A 15398-nucleotide genomic window follows, 5' to 3' on the forward strand; every position below is an offset into this window, starting at 1 on the left:
AAGGAGCATTGGAGAAGGCAAAGGTTTTATCAAGTTGGTTTACCAACAAAGAAGATCAAGACATAAAAATAAAATATATTAAAAATTATAGAAGAGGCAGAAGTAGTTGGAGTAATGAAATTTTTCTTGGTAAAAGTGAAGGGTCTTAAAAAAAGCAGAAAACATTAGGCATAATTTCCTACACTGTGTGGAAATAGAAGAAAGAGGTTTCTGCTGTAGACTACAAGACAATTGTGACAGGATCTTCTCTCTTAGCCCAAAAGGATGGAGACTTTCTCTTTTCCCTTTCCTAAGAGGCAACAAATGAATGAGCACAAATAAGACAAAACCAGTGCACTTAAAGCAGCAAGGAGTGCAATGAAGATTATTAGTGTTCAGTGTAAGTGCTGGTGTGATCAAGGCTGTGACTCATGCTTTGCTGGAGGGGTAGACATTTCACAGAATCTCATAGAGAAATCTGTGGAAGGGATTGAAGAAAAGTAGTGCAATTCTACAGAAGTTTGAGGAGCACTGAGAACACAAAACATAAAAGGAAGTGATTGCAATTATAACATTGATGATTGAAAAAGATATATTCCTATAAGAATGTGTATCCAATTGGTGAAGACTGTATAATGTGAAAAAAAAAACGGTGTCTTTAGTTCATGAGGAAGAAAAGGACATTCTGAAAACTCATGGGGTTGGACAGCAATTATGCAAAATTAAGAGATTTTCAGTTTATCACTCTTAAATTTTAAAGGTTATGTGTGAATCTGTCATGCTTCCCTCCTAATGTCCTGTTGGATCAGGATTCAACTCTGTCCCTCCCTGCTCTGTCTACTCATGATAACTCTTTCAGACACAGGTCACATGCAGAGTTCATAAGGTTGACAGATGTCTTTCTTTTTATTTACCCCCTCTCCTGGTGTCTCACTAGTCTTTGGTCAGCTTCACTACCATTTGTAGGCATCTATGCTGTGACTCTCAGAAAATCCCAGCCCCTTATTCACTGACTTTCTTTATTTCTTCATTTTTAGAAGTTGAATTAGCACCTACTGATGAGTAGCAAACAAGCAGGTCTGCAAACCACAGTAAAAAAGTCAGCTGAGATTATTTGAAGGCATGTTTCTGAGTCCAGTAGTGTAACCCAGCTGTCTGGGAAAGGTTGTTTCCTGTTGAACATTCCTAACTGAAGCCTCTATTTGTCAGTGAGGATGCAGCAATTTTGGTCTTCACTTGTTAACAAGGAATTTATATGTAATTTTACCAGTCAGTTGTGTTGCAATAAGCATATGAAATTCAGTAGAAAATAAACTTTTGTTCCAGCTATTCCTCAGAGATCAGAGGGGCTGAGTGCAGCTTGGCTTAATTTCTGATTATAACCAGTTAGGCACTGTGGCTGGTTAGAACTTTCACAATTCCAGATTCACAAATAATGTTGCTTATTGAAGCAGCAGATCATTGACTCTTGTTAGATTGCTGGTGATAAATGTAGTAGATCTCCAAAATGTTGTATAACTGTTCCCAGCTATACTGTGGATGCAGCCAGAGGCACAAATCTTACCAGAGAGTCATCCCTGCTTTGGGGAGGGGAGAGAAGCAAGACCATTGTCTATGAAGTAAGGTCGTGTTCTCATATTCTAAAAATGGAGGATTTCAAATAGCAGTTTTAGACTTTCTGGAAAAGTGGAGGTATGACTATAGTCAAATATAATTGCTTACCAGTTACTGTGATCCTAGTTGGTGGAGAAGCAGCTTCTTTCTCATTTTCATATTGCTGGGTGAGTTTTTCAATGTATTAATTATCTTTGGATACCTTTGGCTGAATTGGTTGTTGGCACCACAGATCCCTAATAATTCAGTATCATCCTCCACCCAGGTGAGGGAGCAGGAAGACCACCTGACATTACTCCTGTCAGCATGTTACCACCTCACATCATCTTCCCAAAGGAGCAGATTTGTAGCAGAGGCTGGTTGTGCATGGCTAAGGTGGAGTGAGGCTGATACCGAGGTCTGGGTGCACTCCTGTTCTTCACTGAGACACCATTGGGCTGTGAGACCTCTGCCTCACCCCAGGCATCATTCAGCTGTTAAGCCTTGCTCCAGCCCAGTGCAAGATAAGGAGGTGGCTCAGCTCTCATTTTTGCTCAAACAGCCTCATGAATTCTCCACAAACTCACAGCGTCTCTGTATCTTGACATAGTAAGTCTGGCAATTTTCCACAGTTGCTTACTGGACTTTGTTTTCAGTAGTCTTCATTTTCTCCTCTGTTGCTTGGAGAAGAAACTGTGACATGAAGCCAAATAGCAGCTGGGGAGATGTTTGCCCAGGTTCTCCCTGTTTATGCATTCTGCTAAGCACAAATAGATGGCTTCTGGCTGGCACACCTCTCAGATAATGATCTCTGCTGAAAGACACTAAGTGTTAGCTTGGCTTATAACCTCAATTGCCTACACAATTTCCACATTTAAAGAGTATGGGTGTGATGAATGTGTTTCTGCCTGCAGTCCTTCTAAAAAACTTATTGTCTTCTGTTTTCCAACTCACCCTTATGGCATTTGCTGCTCATACTAACCAATCTTCCACAGGTGGCTGTTACATGTGCCTTGTTCCTAAGTGTTGTATCTATGACCTGGCATTTCTTTTTTTTAGCTTCATTGTGTTCACTTCTGGTGACAAATTTGTCAGAAGTTATATTGAAGCAAAGAGGTGTAGGAGCCAGTTACATCATGGAAAAGTTAGGTTTGTTGGATTGATCACTGGTGACAATTTTGGCCTTAATCATCTCAACTTCTGCCTTAGTATTGGGGCATGACAGGGAAATACATTGGGTTCTGTTGAAATACCTACAAAATTATACCAAAGCTGGGATAGAGACACTAACAGTCAATGTCCTGCATGACAGTGAAAATAATTAATACTGCAGTGACAGATTCTTAACATTAAAACATCTTATAATTTAGGGTATAGATAAATGCAACTAGAATTACTTTCTAAAAACTTCCGAACATTACCCTTCAGTAGGATTAAATAAGATTTATTTCTTTTACTACATTTATTTACTTCATTCTACCAGTAGAATGAAGCCTTAGTGTGAGATCTGGGATTCTGTTACACTGAAGTCAGACAGAGCTTATGCTGGAGAATAAGTTGTTGTGCTCTTTTGAATTGTTAATGAAGCAATTTGCTGAGCAGTGTTGTGTGGGGTTATTTTTAAGGGCAATCTTTTAAATGGAATGCTAGGAAATCACTTTTTTATTTTCTCCTTGACAAATATTAAAGAGCCTACACACGTTATTTTGACCAGGTTAAATTCCAGGTTTTCCTGTAGGAAACAGGTTCCTGCAGTTTGCAGTAAGGGAAGCTGTAACTTCAGTGGTTTTTTAGATATTACTTCAGTGTGCAACCTTCCATCTTTGCCCAGATTCTTGTAATTCTGGATTTTCCAGAGACGTAATAGAAGAGAGGCTTAACAGTAGAATTGCAATTCTATTGTGCAATATCAAGGCTGAATTATGTGTACCGAGTGATGGGGACACCGCTGCCTTCTGTGGGGGCCGCGGTCGCTGTTCGTGCAGGGGCGCGCGGAGCGACCGCAGGGGGCGCTGTGCTGGGCGCGCAGTGCCGCCCGCGCCCGCCAGGTGGCGCTGGCGCAGCGCGGGCCGGTGCCAGGGGACCTCGGTCCAGGGAGGGAGCTCGGAATTACCCATCCATCGCCTGTAAACCTCGTGAGCAGCATCGCAGCAGCGGCAGCAGGCACTATTACTGTGTACGGGCAGGAGTGGAACCCCAGCTTTGAATCCTTGCCTGTAAACCTCGTGTACAGCACTGCAGCAGCAGGCACTATTACTGTGTACGGGCAGGGGTGGAACCCTAACTATGAATCCTTGCCTGTAAACGTTGTGTGCAGCACCGCAGCAGCAGCAGCGGGCACTTGTACTGTGCATGGGCAGGAGTGGAACCCCAGCTTTGAATCCTTGCCTGTAAACCTCATGTGCAGCACTGCAGCAGCAGGCACTTTTACTGTGTACGGGCAGGAGTAGAACCCCAGCTTTGAATCCTTGCCTGTAAATGTCATGTGCAGCACTGCAGGAGCAGCAGGCACTTTTACTGTGTATGGGCAGAAGTGGAACCCTAGCTTATGACCTCAATTATTTTATTTTAAGTTATTTTCACTGTGCAGTGTCTTTTTGTTTTAATTTGAATTCTCCCATTCTGCTCCCCAAGTAAAGGACTACTGAGAGAACACAGCACAGTTTCATCAACATAAGCTATCTTAGAGCCAGTCAGGCTTACTTTGTACGTGTACATCAGGATGTGTCAGCTGAGTTCTGCTGTGAGTTTTCTTTTTCTGCCTGGACAGAGTAAGGACACAGACAGTCCTTCCAGTATGAATAAAAGTGTTGCATAAGGGCATCATTTCTGGGTCATACAGAAGCAAGTGAGGAGTAGCATGTGACTGTTGTAGTCAGTAGGAAAATCTTCATTCATTTGGGTGAAAATAGGTTTTTATCCTTTTGATATTGAAGAACTGAAAAAAGGAAAATTAATTCTATATAAGTTATCTGTCATTAGGCTTAAAATGTGATATCATGTTATGAAGCAAAGTTTGATATGCATTTTTTACAGTATACAGGTTAGTGGTGTCTTACATTTCTTGAGATATATTGCTGTCAGAAGTAATCAGATGTTCAGGATTAAAAATTGGGTAGGTTCTTCCTAACCTAAGGGTAAGCAAACAGGTGAACCCCACACCCACATGCCAACTGTTTTGCCCATCAGAACCTGACACCATTAGTGGCCAGAAGGGGATATTTTGTGTGTACAGATTGTCTGTACACGTTTCATTTGTGAACAGTTATGTTTGTTTATTTGGTTTTTTAATGGGACTTGAAAATTAATTTTTAATTTTTGTTTTATTTTGGGGATGAAACATACATTTTAATGTTAATGTTCCCCTCCTGGGAATCATGTCTGCTAGTGACACATCCACTACTGTCTTACAGCTGAAATACAATATGAACAGCACACCAGATCAATAACAGTAAATTTTAAATTCCACTTACATGTTTACCATAAAGCATTTGTAACCTTTAAAAACATTATCTTTTTAAAGCAGTTTGATCCTTTTATGAAGACCATAACTTACAGGGCTTTGTTCAATGAAATCAAGATATGTAAGTAGCTGTCTTCAAGATCTTTGCACTTCAAAATATTCTTGTAGTCATGGGTTTTTTTTCATCAGAATGTGAAAGGGCTTTCAGCTTAGGGTTTTTGGTTTTGTTAAGGTGTGAAAGAATACTGTAGTGCTTTGTTTTGACAGTATTATGATGGCTTCTAGGATATTTCTTTGATGTCCTACTCAGTATATGCCTGGAGTTCACCGATTACGCTGATAATTTGTTAAAGTTCAAAAATAACTAAGAAAATCCTGTTAGGTTGGAGTATGTGTCTTACAGTGTCAAAGACCTCAGTCTTGCTTCTCAGTTTCTTGAGAGTATGTAAAGAGTATATATTAGGTCAAACAGGAGTTAATTAGTTTGAACTAGAACATCTGTTTGGGAGGCTATTTGTAGGTTTTACTTTATGATAATAAGAAGATAAAAATGGCAAATTTAACTTGAAGGTCTCATTTTCTAATCTAAGTTTTGATTTCTGAAAAGCTGCAGTGTTCCTTATGATGATGTGAGGGATTTTTTTTATTATTTTGTTGGTTGCCTTTAATAAAAATGTTTTTAAAATTAGATTTTTGGTTTATTCTTTTTTGGTTTGGAAATGTTATCCATAATACTAAAAAAAAATTTAAAGTATTGGCTGTGCATATAGTACTATCTATTTTGAATGGGGTTTTTGTTGTTAAAACAAAGCTGAGTTTCTTTCAGGCTGTCCTCTATTCTGTCTTTACAAATAAAAAAACAAAAGGAAAAAGAAAAAATTTTTCATCTTGCTAATTCTAGAGTTGCACATATATATCTGTTAAACATTTCTAATGTTTAAATTTATTATGACTTGTAATTATGTGCCCTCTTTTCTAGATGTGTTGTATGACATCATGAAAGCTGTTCTTAAAAGAAACCAAATGTGAATATATTGTGCAGAGTTTGAGAATAACCGGCATTAGTGTTTTGTTTGATAAAGAATTTAAAATATGTATTGGAAACCTAATCCAATGTCTATGAAATCCATTCCTCATCAAAACAAGAGGAAATCCTTTTGTTTGCTGGATTATTAAAGTCTGATTTGTGCTTTTTTTTTTAAGTCAGTGGGATTTCTTTGGTAATATAAGTATTGAATTGTGAGTATTTTTAGTTTCTTTTTTTTGCATAACTTGAATAGCAATGTAGCACTGTCCTTATGAGCACCCCTTTATATATTTTAATAGTAAGATGGACAAGTTAGGCCCACACTGTGAACTGGAAGAAATGTGCAAAGGTTTCAAAGGTTTTATGACACTGATACAAAAACAGACAGTACCATCAAAAGGCCAGATGAGTTGTTGCCTGTAAAGAAGTGAGTATTACAAATCAGTGTGTTTTATCTATTCTGCAAAAATGTTTCTCCTGAGGAGAAAAGTGTGTCCTTGATGAACACCAGCTTCCCAGTATGTCTTCCATATAAATGCTGTGGGAGAAGAGTAGATGATATCATTAGTATAAGAGTGAGGTAAACAGCTTCATAGAACAGCGAACATGAAGGTTTCCCTCAGATTTGATTTCTTCTGTCAGTGCTTGATTACAGATTAAAAGTAATGAGTTTGAGTCTTGATTGCAGATTAAAAGTAATGAACTGGTGCCTTTCTAAACCCGAGATAAAACTGATTTGCATGATGCAAAGCTGAAGTAAGTATTTAGGCCTGATAACTATACTGGTTTTTGACAAAGTAAAATTGTAATTTTATTCTCTTAAGGTCAAATATTTCTCTGACTCCTACATCTGTAAGGTAGCTGTGATGGTCCAAAAATATGAGGAAGGCAGACTTTGTAATGAAAGGTAAAGTCTTTGGTTAAGTCCAACTTACCTCATATAAAATTTCTGGATATTCAGAGGTCTTTATAAGATCTAAGTTTGGAAGGAAGGTTATTCCAATTATTCTAACCTTTTAGAAAGGAAATAGGTACTAAATTGTAGTTAAGCCTTTGTCATATTTTGGAAGATGCCAAATTCAAATAGGCTGCATTTTAATTTTCTAAAAGAGAAATAAGTAATTAATTATAAGGCTCATACATGGAATGTATTGCTTTACATAGTAGAAATGTGTCTGAATCGCTTAATGCTGTAACCAAAGCTGTAGTGTCTTTAAGAGAGGAACTTTGGTTTTGACGAATCAAAAGCAATGAAAGGAATGGGAGCTCTTTTTAAACAAACAGAATTTCTTTGTTTTTATTTGCTCCTTTGCATGTTTGGTTAGAGTTATAAATCCTGTGAACCATCAAAAATTAGATCAGTTTTTCATTTTGTAATACATTATTAAGATGTTGAAAATTTAGCTTGGTGGATTACTACAATTGCTTAAAACAGGCTCGATCCATAGAGCAGTGATTTGATTTTTCTTCTCGAGAAAAACTCTTTAAAAGTTATAGGCACTTCTTCTGCTCTTCATACAATCCTGTTGTTACTCAAGTATCTACTTAGTTCAAGAATTGAATCTGCCTTACTGGCAGTAAATTATTCAGTATATTGCATGCCAACAGCATTCAGCAAGTGTGAATAGTTCCCAAACTTTCTTAAATTGAGCATAGCAGTGTGGATGGTTGCAGTTTATGGCAAAGGTTTCTGGACTTTGGGACACATACCATTAGTCAGCAGAAAGTTATTTATGACTTTGCACAGAACTATGAGTTGTTGAGGTAACAGTGACAGCTGTCAAGGATATCTGAAAACACTCTGTCGAAGAAACAAGATTTATATATCAGTGTTTTATGACAGAATTCAACCAAATCATAAATGCATGCGTAGAAAAAGACAGGCTTCTTTTAGAAATTGTTTTCAGATTTTTATTTTGCAAGCAGTGGTAATTCAACTAGATTTGGAACATGAGCTGCTTTAGGAAGAAAAGTCACTTTCAATCTTAGTTCTTTTAAAATAGAAAGTGGATAATAAATTTCTGTAGAGTATGTCTAGATTTTAAGAATTCCAGCGGATGTTTGTACACAGCCTCATCTGCTGTCAGGCTCTGTTCATACTTCATGTGATGCAGTGTAGAGCAGGGATTTATATAGCTTTTCAAAAACAAAACACAAAACCCAACCAAACAGGAAAAGCAACAGAAGTGGACAAGGATATAGAGAAGGCAGAGATCAGGCAGATCAGAAGAAACCAAGCTGTGGTGGGACAAGTTGAAATAACAAAAAATACCTGACTTTGTTGGAAGGCATCTGTCTCTAGAGATCAGATTGCTACTTAAGGATGCAATTTCAAGATTTGTCACCAAACATACATGAAACCTGATGCTAATTGTGTGTCTAGATTTAGGCTGAGTAAAGTTGTAGACAGTGGCAGCCTACTCCTTGTGTTCATTTGCTCATCAAAAATGTCAGAAATCACAGAATGGGTAAGGTTGGAAGTGAAGTTTCTGATCTGAAAACATATTTTAAGTTTCTTCTATCTTTTTAGGAAAGTAGTTGTGGAAAAAGACTGCAGAAACATGCAGAAAGCTGGTTTTATACATCTTGGAATGATGATGTCCTGATAAACTTTTAATGAGTCATGTTTTATGTGTTGATGTGACTTTGCCTTCTTTTTATCCAGGGTGGACTCTGCACTTTGAATGTGGCTTTTCAGTATTTCAATGTCCTCCCCTCCCCAGCTCAGTTAGTGGCCTGAATGTTGTATTAATACACTGATTTCTCTGAAATTTATTTAGTATACACCTAGTACAAAAGCACCATGTGAATTTTCAAAGTATTTAGTGAGATAAGGGTGTTTGATACAGTTGAATACAGGGAAGAATAGTGGACTGGTTTTCACATCAATTTATTTCAAACATCCAAGACTTGTAACATGATGTTCAGAACTGGTTCAAAGTACACTCTGAAGAGACTTCAATTTAAGAAATTATTGTTGTTAGTTTTGGAAAAGTAGCATGTTGGTCCCAAAGTGAAAATGCAAAGAAAACTGAGTCAGCAATAATTTTGAATTTTTGTTTTTTAATTACTTTAAGCTGTCTAAACAGGAATTGAGACACAATTCTATTCTTACCTTCATTGTGTGATCATCCCTGATCCATGATGATCCCATAATGTTTCTGTGTGTGCAGCTGATTTTTTCTTTATATGCTTTTCTGTCTTCCATAACAGGTAAAGTAACAGTCCAGTATGTTCTTTCTACTATGGAGCCCTAATGAGTTTTACCTGATTTTAAGCAAAGGTCTCTCTTCACTGTATAATGAGATGGGGAAAATAGCACAAAATGAGTATTTAAAATCTGTACATCATAGCAGTGTAATTTAGGTTACATTTAGAACTTTTGTTCTAGAGTTCTGTAACTTCGGAAAGACTGACATAACTTTACTAAGTTTAATTCTGATATAGCTGATGTAGTGCTTTTCAGTCTGCATGATATTTCTTTTTTTTCAATTAAGTCCATCTTTAGAATCTCCTTGCAAAATAAGGGGCCAGACAGGGAAACTAATGGAGAAGGTTAGTGTTCTGCCCAGTGATCCATAATCTTTGATTATTCCACTCTACCTGTTGCAAGTAGAAGCCATTATTGTTAAACTTGAATGCTTTAGTTAGATATAATTTAAATTTAAATAATCTTGCAATTAGTTGCTGATTTCCACCTTTGTGCTTAATTATTTTATCACTTCTCCAGTGGTTGAAGTGATAGAAGGAGCTGAAAAGCCATCTTTATTCCATGTGCATGACATGAACGGAGAAATGTTTTATGCAGCACGTCTATAATTAAGGAGTTATTACATGTTCCTTAGTTGTGTCAGTGTTGCATTTGAAGTTACTGGAGTTGAATGCATTTCCTTATATGTGGTTTGAAAACCAAACCAAGACCAGACAGTTTATAATTCTTAATGGAGCAGTTAGGTTTACCTGAAGGGACCACATGGCCTCTTGGTGACTAAATTTTTTTTTATGGAGTCTTGTTTTAATTTTTTTTAATGTCCTGGAGTGAGTCCCAAATTAAATTTTATTTATGCATTGGTGTTCAAGAATGAGAACAGAAAAATTTGGTCATGCACAAGATGTCATAGTCTAAAAATTTGCCAAAGAAGAAGAAATCCCAGTGAATTGTAGTTCTTTTGAGCAATGATGAAAACTTCTGTCCTTGATCACTAATGATAAAATGATGCCCCTCCCAATTTATTTTTCTTAGAGCTCCTCAGATTTTTCAGGGTATTCTGATGTTTCTATACTCATCAAAACCAGCAGCAAGATATTCTCAGTGATTGGGATGTGCTGGTCATTGTATATTGACTTCTCATAATACTCATAAGTCCTGAGGGGAGCAGTTTCCATATCTATGTGGTCATACTATTTATCCAAACTTCATGAACACTGTGACAGTTTAGAAAAAATTGAGGCCCTAATGCCCACCTGGATATACTTTCTTTCTTCTTCTATTTATATTCATAAATATAATTGTTCTTTGAAGAAAAATGATTTACATCATTATCTAAGAAGGAAAATTCTTGTTCACTCACTTCATATTGGTCAAAAAGTATTGAAAATATGGTATCATTTCTACAGATCTTAAACTATTAAAACCTGCAGTCATCTGCTCTCTATTTTCCTAAAAACCTGCCAGTCCTAAAAAGTGACTTACAATTTGTCAAGGTAGATATTAGAATGTACTGAGCAACCAATAATGCAGGATCTACCTGTTAGGAAGTGAGACACGTGAACAGGAAGCTCCCCTGTCCGCTGTTGGTAGGAAATAAGTTATTTTTCATACAGTTAACCAGTGCATAGATTGATGCACTTTTATATGTGTGTATATATATACATATATATTTGAAAATGCATATTCTTGTATGTATTTCTCTCTGTGTGTATAAAGCATCAGATATTTCTTCTGTTTTAGAGGTGCAACAAAAACCCGGACATCAACCCCTCCTGGTGTGGCAAGAGCCATGAGCACGGGTGCTTTGACAAATAGAAGGAAAACCAGCAATTCAGACATTCACTTAAGGTAGCTTTTAACTTTGTGGATTTTGTCATTAATAGAGCCTTCATTAAAGGGGATTACCTACTGCAAAAGAAGTTAGGGAATGTATTATTCTCTGCAGTTAATAGATGATCAATATTATTTGGCTTGTATAAGGTGCTCAATATATTTTGCATGTTTATCATCTGACAACACACCTTTGTCATCAGCTGTCTCAGATGTGCACAGAAGACCCTGTTGGAAATGTGAAAAACTGCTTGGAAGCTGTTGAAAAAATAACCAAATTTTATTTCAGTAGAAACTTAATTAAATCTCCATGCTAAGCACGCAAATTGCCTTGCCCTTTCAAAGGGTAGGATGAAAATTGTGTTGCTGTTTTAGCCTTCCTTTTTTGACAAGCTAAGTTTTAAGTTTTCAAACACTCCATTTAATCTAAGTAGTCAATGAAATATTTGATCCTGTTCCTCAAATTCTGGTGGTTTTTTATTTTCTGGTAGGGAAGGTGGGTATCTGGAGATATGTGTGGGAGCCTGGGTAGCATTGTATATAAAATATACCACTCTATATAGGAAATGAAGGTATTAAAATGACAGTAACAATAACTATATTCATTGCAAGGATTATACTAATTTTACATTGTTATACTGAACTGACTTACAGAGAATGTTCTTCATCTGGGAATTTTCAGGTCTGATGGGAAAACTGGGTATGACAATGGAGACTGCCCGTCCTCAGTGAATGGAGGAAGTGCAAAAAGCAGCGAAGGAATTTCACCTGTACAGTTGTCCAAGTTCTGCCATGAGTGTGGAACAAAGTATCCAGTGGAATGGGCAAAGTTCTGCTGTGAGTGTGGAATTCGAAGAATGGTTGTGTGAACACATTCTTTAAAGCAGAAAGAAAACAAGAAATTGGAACATCTGCTATGTACTGTGCATGGAAAACTTGAGTACTCCATCCAGTTAGACTTCATGCTGCAAAAGTCAAAACATCACTTTGTAATTTTCTGAGTGCAATCTTCTGGTTACACAGTTATTTATAAACAATGATATGTACTGTATATAAAATAGCAGCTACCTAAAACTGTGCCATTCAAGGAAATACTCTTTACTCTTTGTTGAAAATATCTAAAAGGAAGGTAAAAATGCTTTAAGTAACCTAGGTAGCAGAAGAGGTTCAATGCTATTTTTCTTTGTAAATCCTACTAGGCAAAGGATTTTTTGAATCTCTTGTGTAGGGTAATGCTTACCTATGGGGAACAAGCCATGAACAACTTGGGCTTCAAAAGTTTCTCTGTGGAGGCATTTCTTTCATCTGTGACAGAAACTTAGATGCTGTGTTCTAAGTGAAAACAACATGAGGAACTCCTTATAAATTCCTAGATAAAAGTGTAAAAAGTTTAGATCTTTAAATTCTTTAAAAGTAATATGCTAATTGGACTTTCCAGTTGCTTCCTAGGATTTTTAAAGAATCAAAGTGTAAAGACTACCTGCGAATTCTCTTTGCATCTAAGAAGAAAGGCAAGATTTTCTTTTTGTGGCTTTCCATGTTCTGTTTTTCAGTAAAAACATGTTAATATTTTTATGTATGTATAAGGAAAAATATGGTATTAATTTTATTATTATTCATTTTATTAAGTTCCTTTTGTTTCAAAATACTTGTCTTCCTCCTCCTGTGCTCCACCATGCCTAGCATATCTAAAGGTGTTGTGCTTTGTCCTGTATCCAAAGGTCCTCCTAGTTTTTTTTTCTTTTCCCTCATTTCCTCAAGCAAAGTCAAAGTCTGTGCTTATCCTACCTAAATGTTGAACTCTTATTTTGAAAACAGCCTTCTTGATGTATCCAATACCAAAAGAAAAAAATAGTTATATAAAAAGGAATGCTGTTAGAGTAGTAGATCTTGATGTAAGTAGTGAGTCTTTTTTATTCTTATTCCTGTGAAAATAGCACAGCTTATGCATGTGAATGCATAGGGGAGTAACTGTGCTTCACTGACTTTTTTTTTTTGCAATTTTGTGTATTTCTGATCTCAAAACAGCAGTTTCTTCAAGTTAGTAATAGACTTCACATTAATCCATTGGGAAGAAAGGAGAGACTCAAAGTTGTTGGGTTTTTACTAAGTAAATTAGTAAGTTACACATTTACTAATAAAACCATTCACAAGCCAAATCACTTAACTTGTATCTTAATGTTGTAATTTATTTTGTGAAGTTTTGCTTTGAAGTACTTGCACCATCTTCATTAGGCGTGACAGAACAATCTGAAATAGCTGTGCCTTTCCCACAGTAAATACATTTTTTGTCAAAAAACTGGTACTTTCAGCTCACAAACACCATTAGTTTCAATTCATTTAATTTCTTTACAACTTAAATATAATGTAGTGTTCCATGGTAGTATTATGGTTGTTGCTTACCTTCTCAAAAATTGTGATTATCAATGGGGCCAATATGGACGAAAGCATGATGGAAGAAGAACATCTTCAAAGCAGATACCAGTCTAAGAGTGAGTGATTTAAGAGACTTGATGTAGTTATGTTGCAGGCCACAAGCTATTCATGTTTCAAAATTAGTTCAGTGAATGTCTTGCACTTTTTATACAATTTTTTAAAATAAATTATCCTTCATTCTGTGTACTCTTTTCACAATTGGTGTAAACTGGCTACTGAGCATGATAGGATGGATGACTGGTAATGATACTTAGAGCTGACAAATCCTAGCCAGTTTATTTTCTAGGAGTTTAGATTCTAGGATCCATATTTGGCACATTCATGTCTGCATTTGGAAAAACTGGAATTCTGCATTCCTTCCATAGATAAGTCTGCTTTGGAAAACTTGCCCTGGACTTGGGCCATTGAGGTCTGCAGACCGACTCTCTGAGCTGAGAGTCCAACAGCAAAGATACCAGTCCAGAATAGGTTTGATTAGATAGTGAATCTACTTTTGCCTGATGAATTTGCAGTTGTTTCTGCTGGAAAATGCATTTTTCCATTTATTAAAAATGCTTTCTACAAAGGGAATGTTTGGTACAGCACTAAATACCTTTCAGATTTTCCAGGATTATTGTAACTGTAGGGAAAAACATATTGACTCTTTCTCTTTTGAATTGTAGGTGACAGGTCTTCTAATTTCAAATCAATACTCATACAGTTACTGTATTTTCTGCTTTGTGAGCTGTTTGTGAGACTCTTTGCTTTCAATGCAGCATTTAGTAAATTACTTGAGTAGCTCATCATTTGTTTCATTTACACTTACGTGATTTATCATGAGGATTATATAGGGAATTAATCTGAACAGAAAAAAGTTTTTTAAGACTGATCTTTTTATCTGGCCCTACAAAGAAAGTCTATGAAACATAATTGACTATTGATAGTAACACTGGATAATGTGTGTGTGTTGTAATCCATAGTAAATACAAGCAGACAATGAAATTCCTTTTGACTGTGTAGTTTGGTGCTGTATGGTAAGACTTACAAGGCCCAATATGTTTTGTGTTTATCAACTGGTTTTTTTACTGAATGACATAGGTTTCTGAAGTCTGTGATGTTACAGACCCTAGCCTGTATTTCTCAAGGTATCAACACAGATCACTGTAATTCCATCTCAGTGGATGTTTGTACAAAACAGTGGATTGGTTTTCATAACATCCCCAAAGAACTGAATGTGGGAAACAAATTTGTTATATTTAAAGAAAAAAAAAAAAATTCAGTTGGTCTGAATTTTCAGTCTTTAGTATATTACATGTGTCAGGAAGTTCCCAAATTTAATTTATTGGTGATCTACATAGAAACCCTCTTGCCCTAGTCTTCTCCACACCCTTATGCCTTGGTTTTCATGGGATGAAAAAACATGAACTATGCACTGTCTCTTTATAGTGAAATTTAGTGATGCAATCGTTGTGATGATTCCCATACCAATGTATAACCCTATAACAGATTGACTGTCTGCCATTTTATCTTCCTAATGTTCTCACTAATGTTCTTCCATTCTTTAAAGAAGGTGGGGGGGTAAAAGGTCAATGATAAAACAAGAAGAGGCTGGTTTTGGTGTTTGGCCTGAGGGAGTTTGCATTCCCATTCTACTTTTGTGATTTTCTCTTTTACAAAGGACCTCTCTGTGCCAGGAAGTAGTGCAAGATCATTGGAACTATGCTGATAAAAGTGCAATGGAGTTATGAAAAATGCTAGCTTCAATAGTAAAAACAGCATAGCATAAAGCTTAATTGCTATATGATGTACCTTACACAGGCTTATATTTATGCATGATGCCCACACCCTAGGTAGTTTCAGAACTGGAATCTCCAAATATA

The 15398-nt window shown here is 36.5% G+C and overlaps 1 protein-coding gene across 1 annotated transcript in view; it reads left to right on the plus strand.

Annotated features, from left to right (window-relative positions):
* Positions 1 to 14523, plus strand: part of ZC2HC1A (zinc finger C2HC-type containing 1A) — a 32318-nt gene extending 17795 nt beyond the window's left edge. The window contains exons 8-9 of the mRNA XM_054633662.2: positions 11014 to 11121; positions 11786 to 14523. Coding sequence (XP_054489637.2) covers positions 11014 to 11121; positions 11786 to 11972 — 295 coding nt within the window. The 3' untranslated portion in view covers positions 11973 to 14523. The remainder of the gene's footprint in view (positions 1 to 11013; positions 11122 to 11785) is intronic.
* Positions 14524 to 15398: the final 875 nt, after the last annotated feature.

Source organism: Agelaius phoeniceus, chromosome 1 (assembly GCF_051311805.1).
Source record: "Agelaius phoeniceus isolate bAgePho1 chromosome 1, bAgePho1.hap1, whole genome shotgun sequence".
Taxonomy (NCBI): domain Eukaryota; kingdom Metazoa; phylum Chordata; class Aves; order Passeriformes; family Icteridae; genus Agelaius; species Agelaius phoeniceus.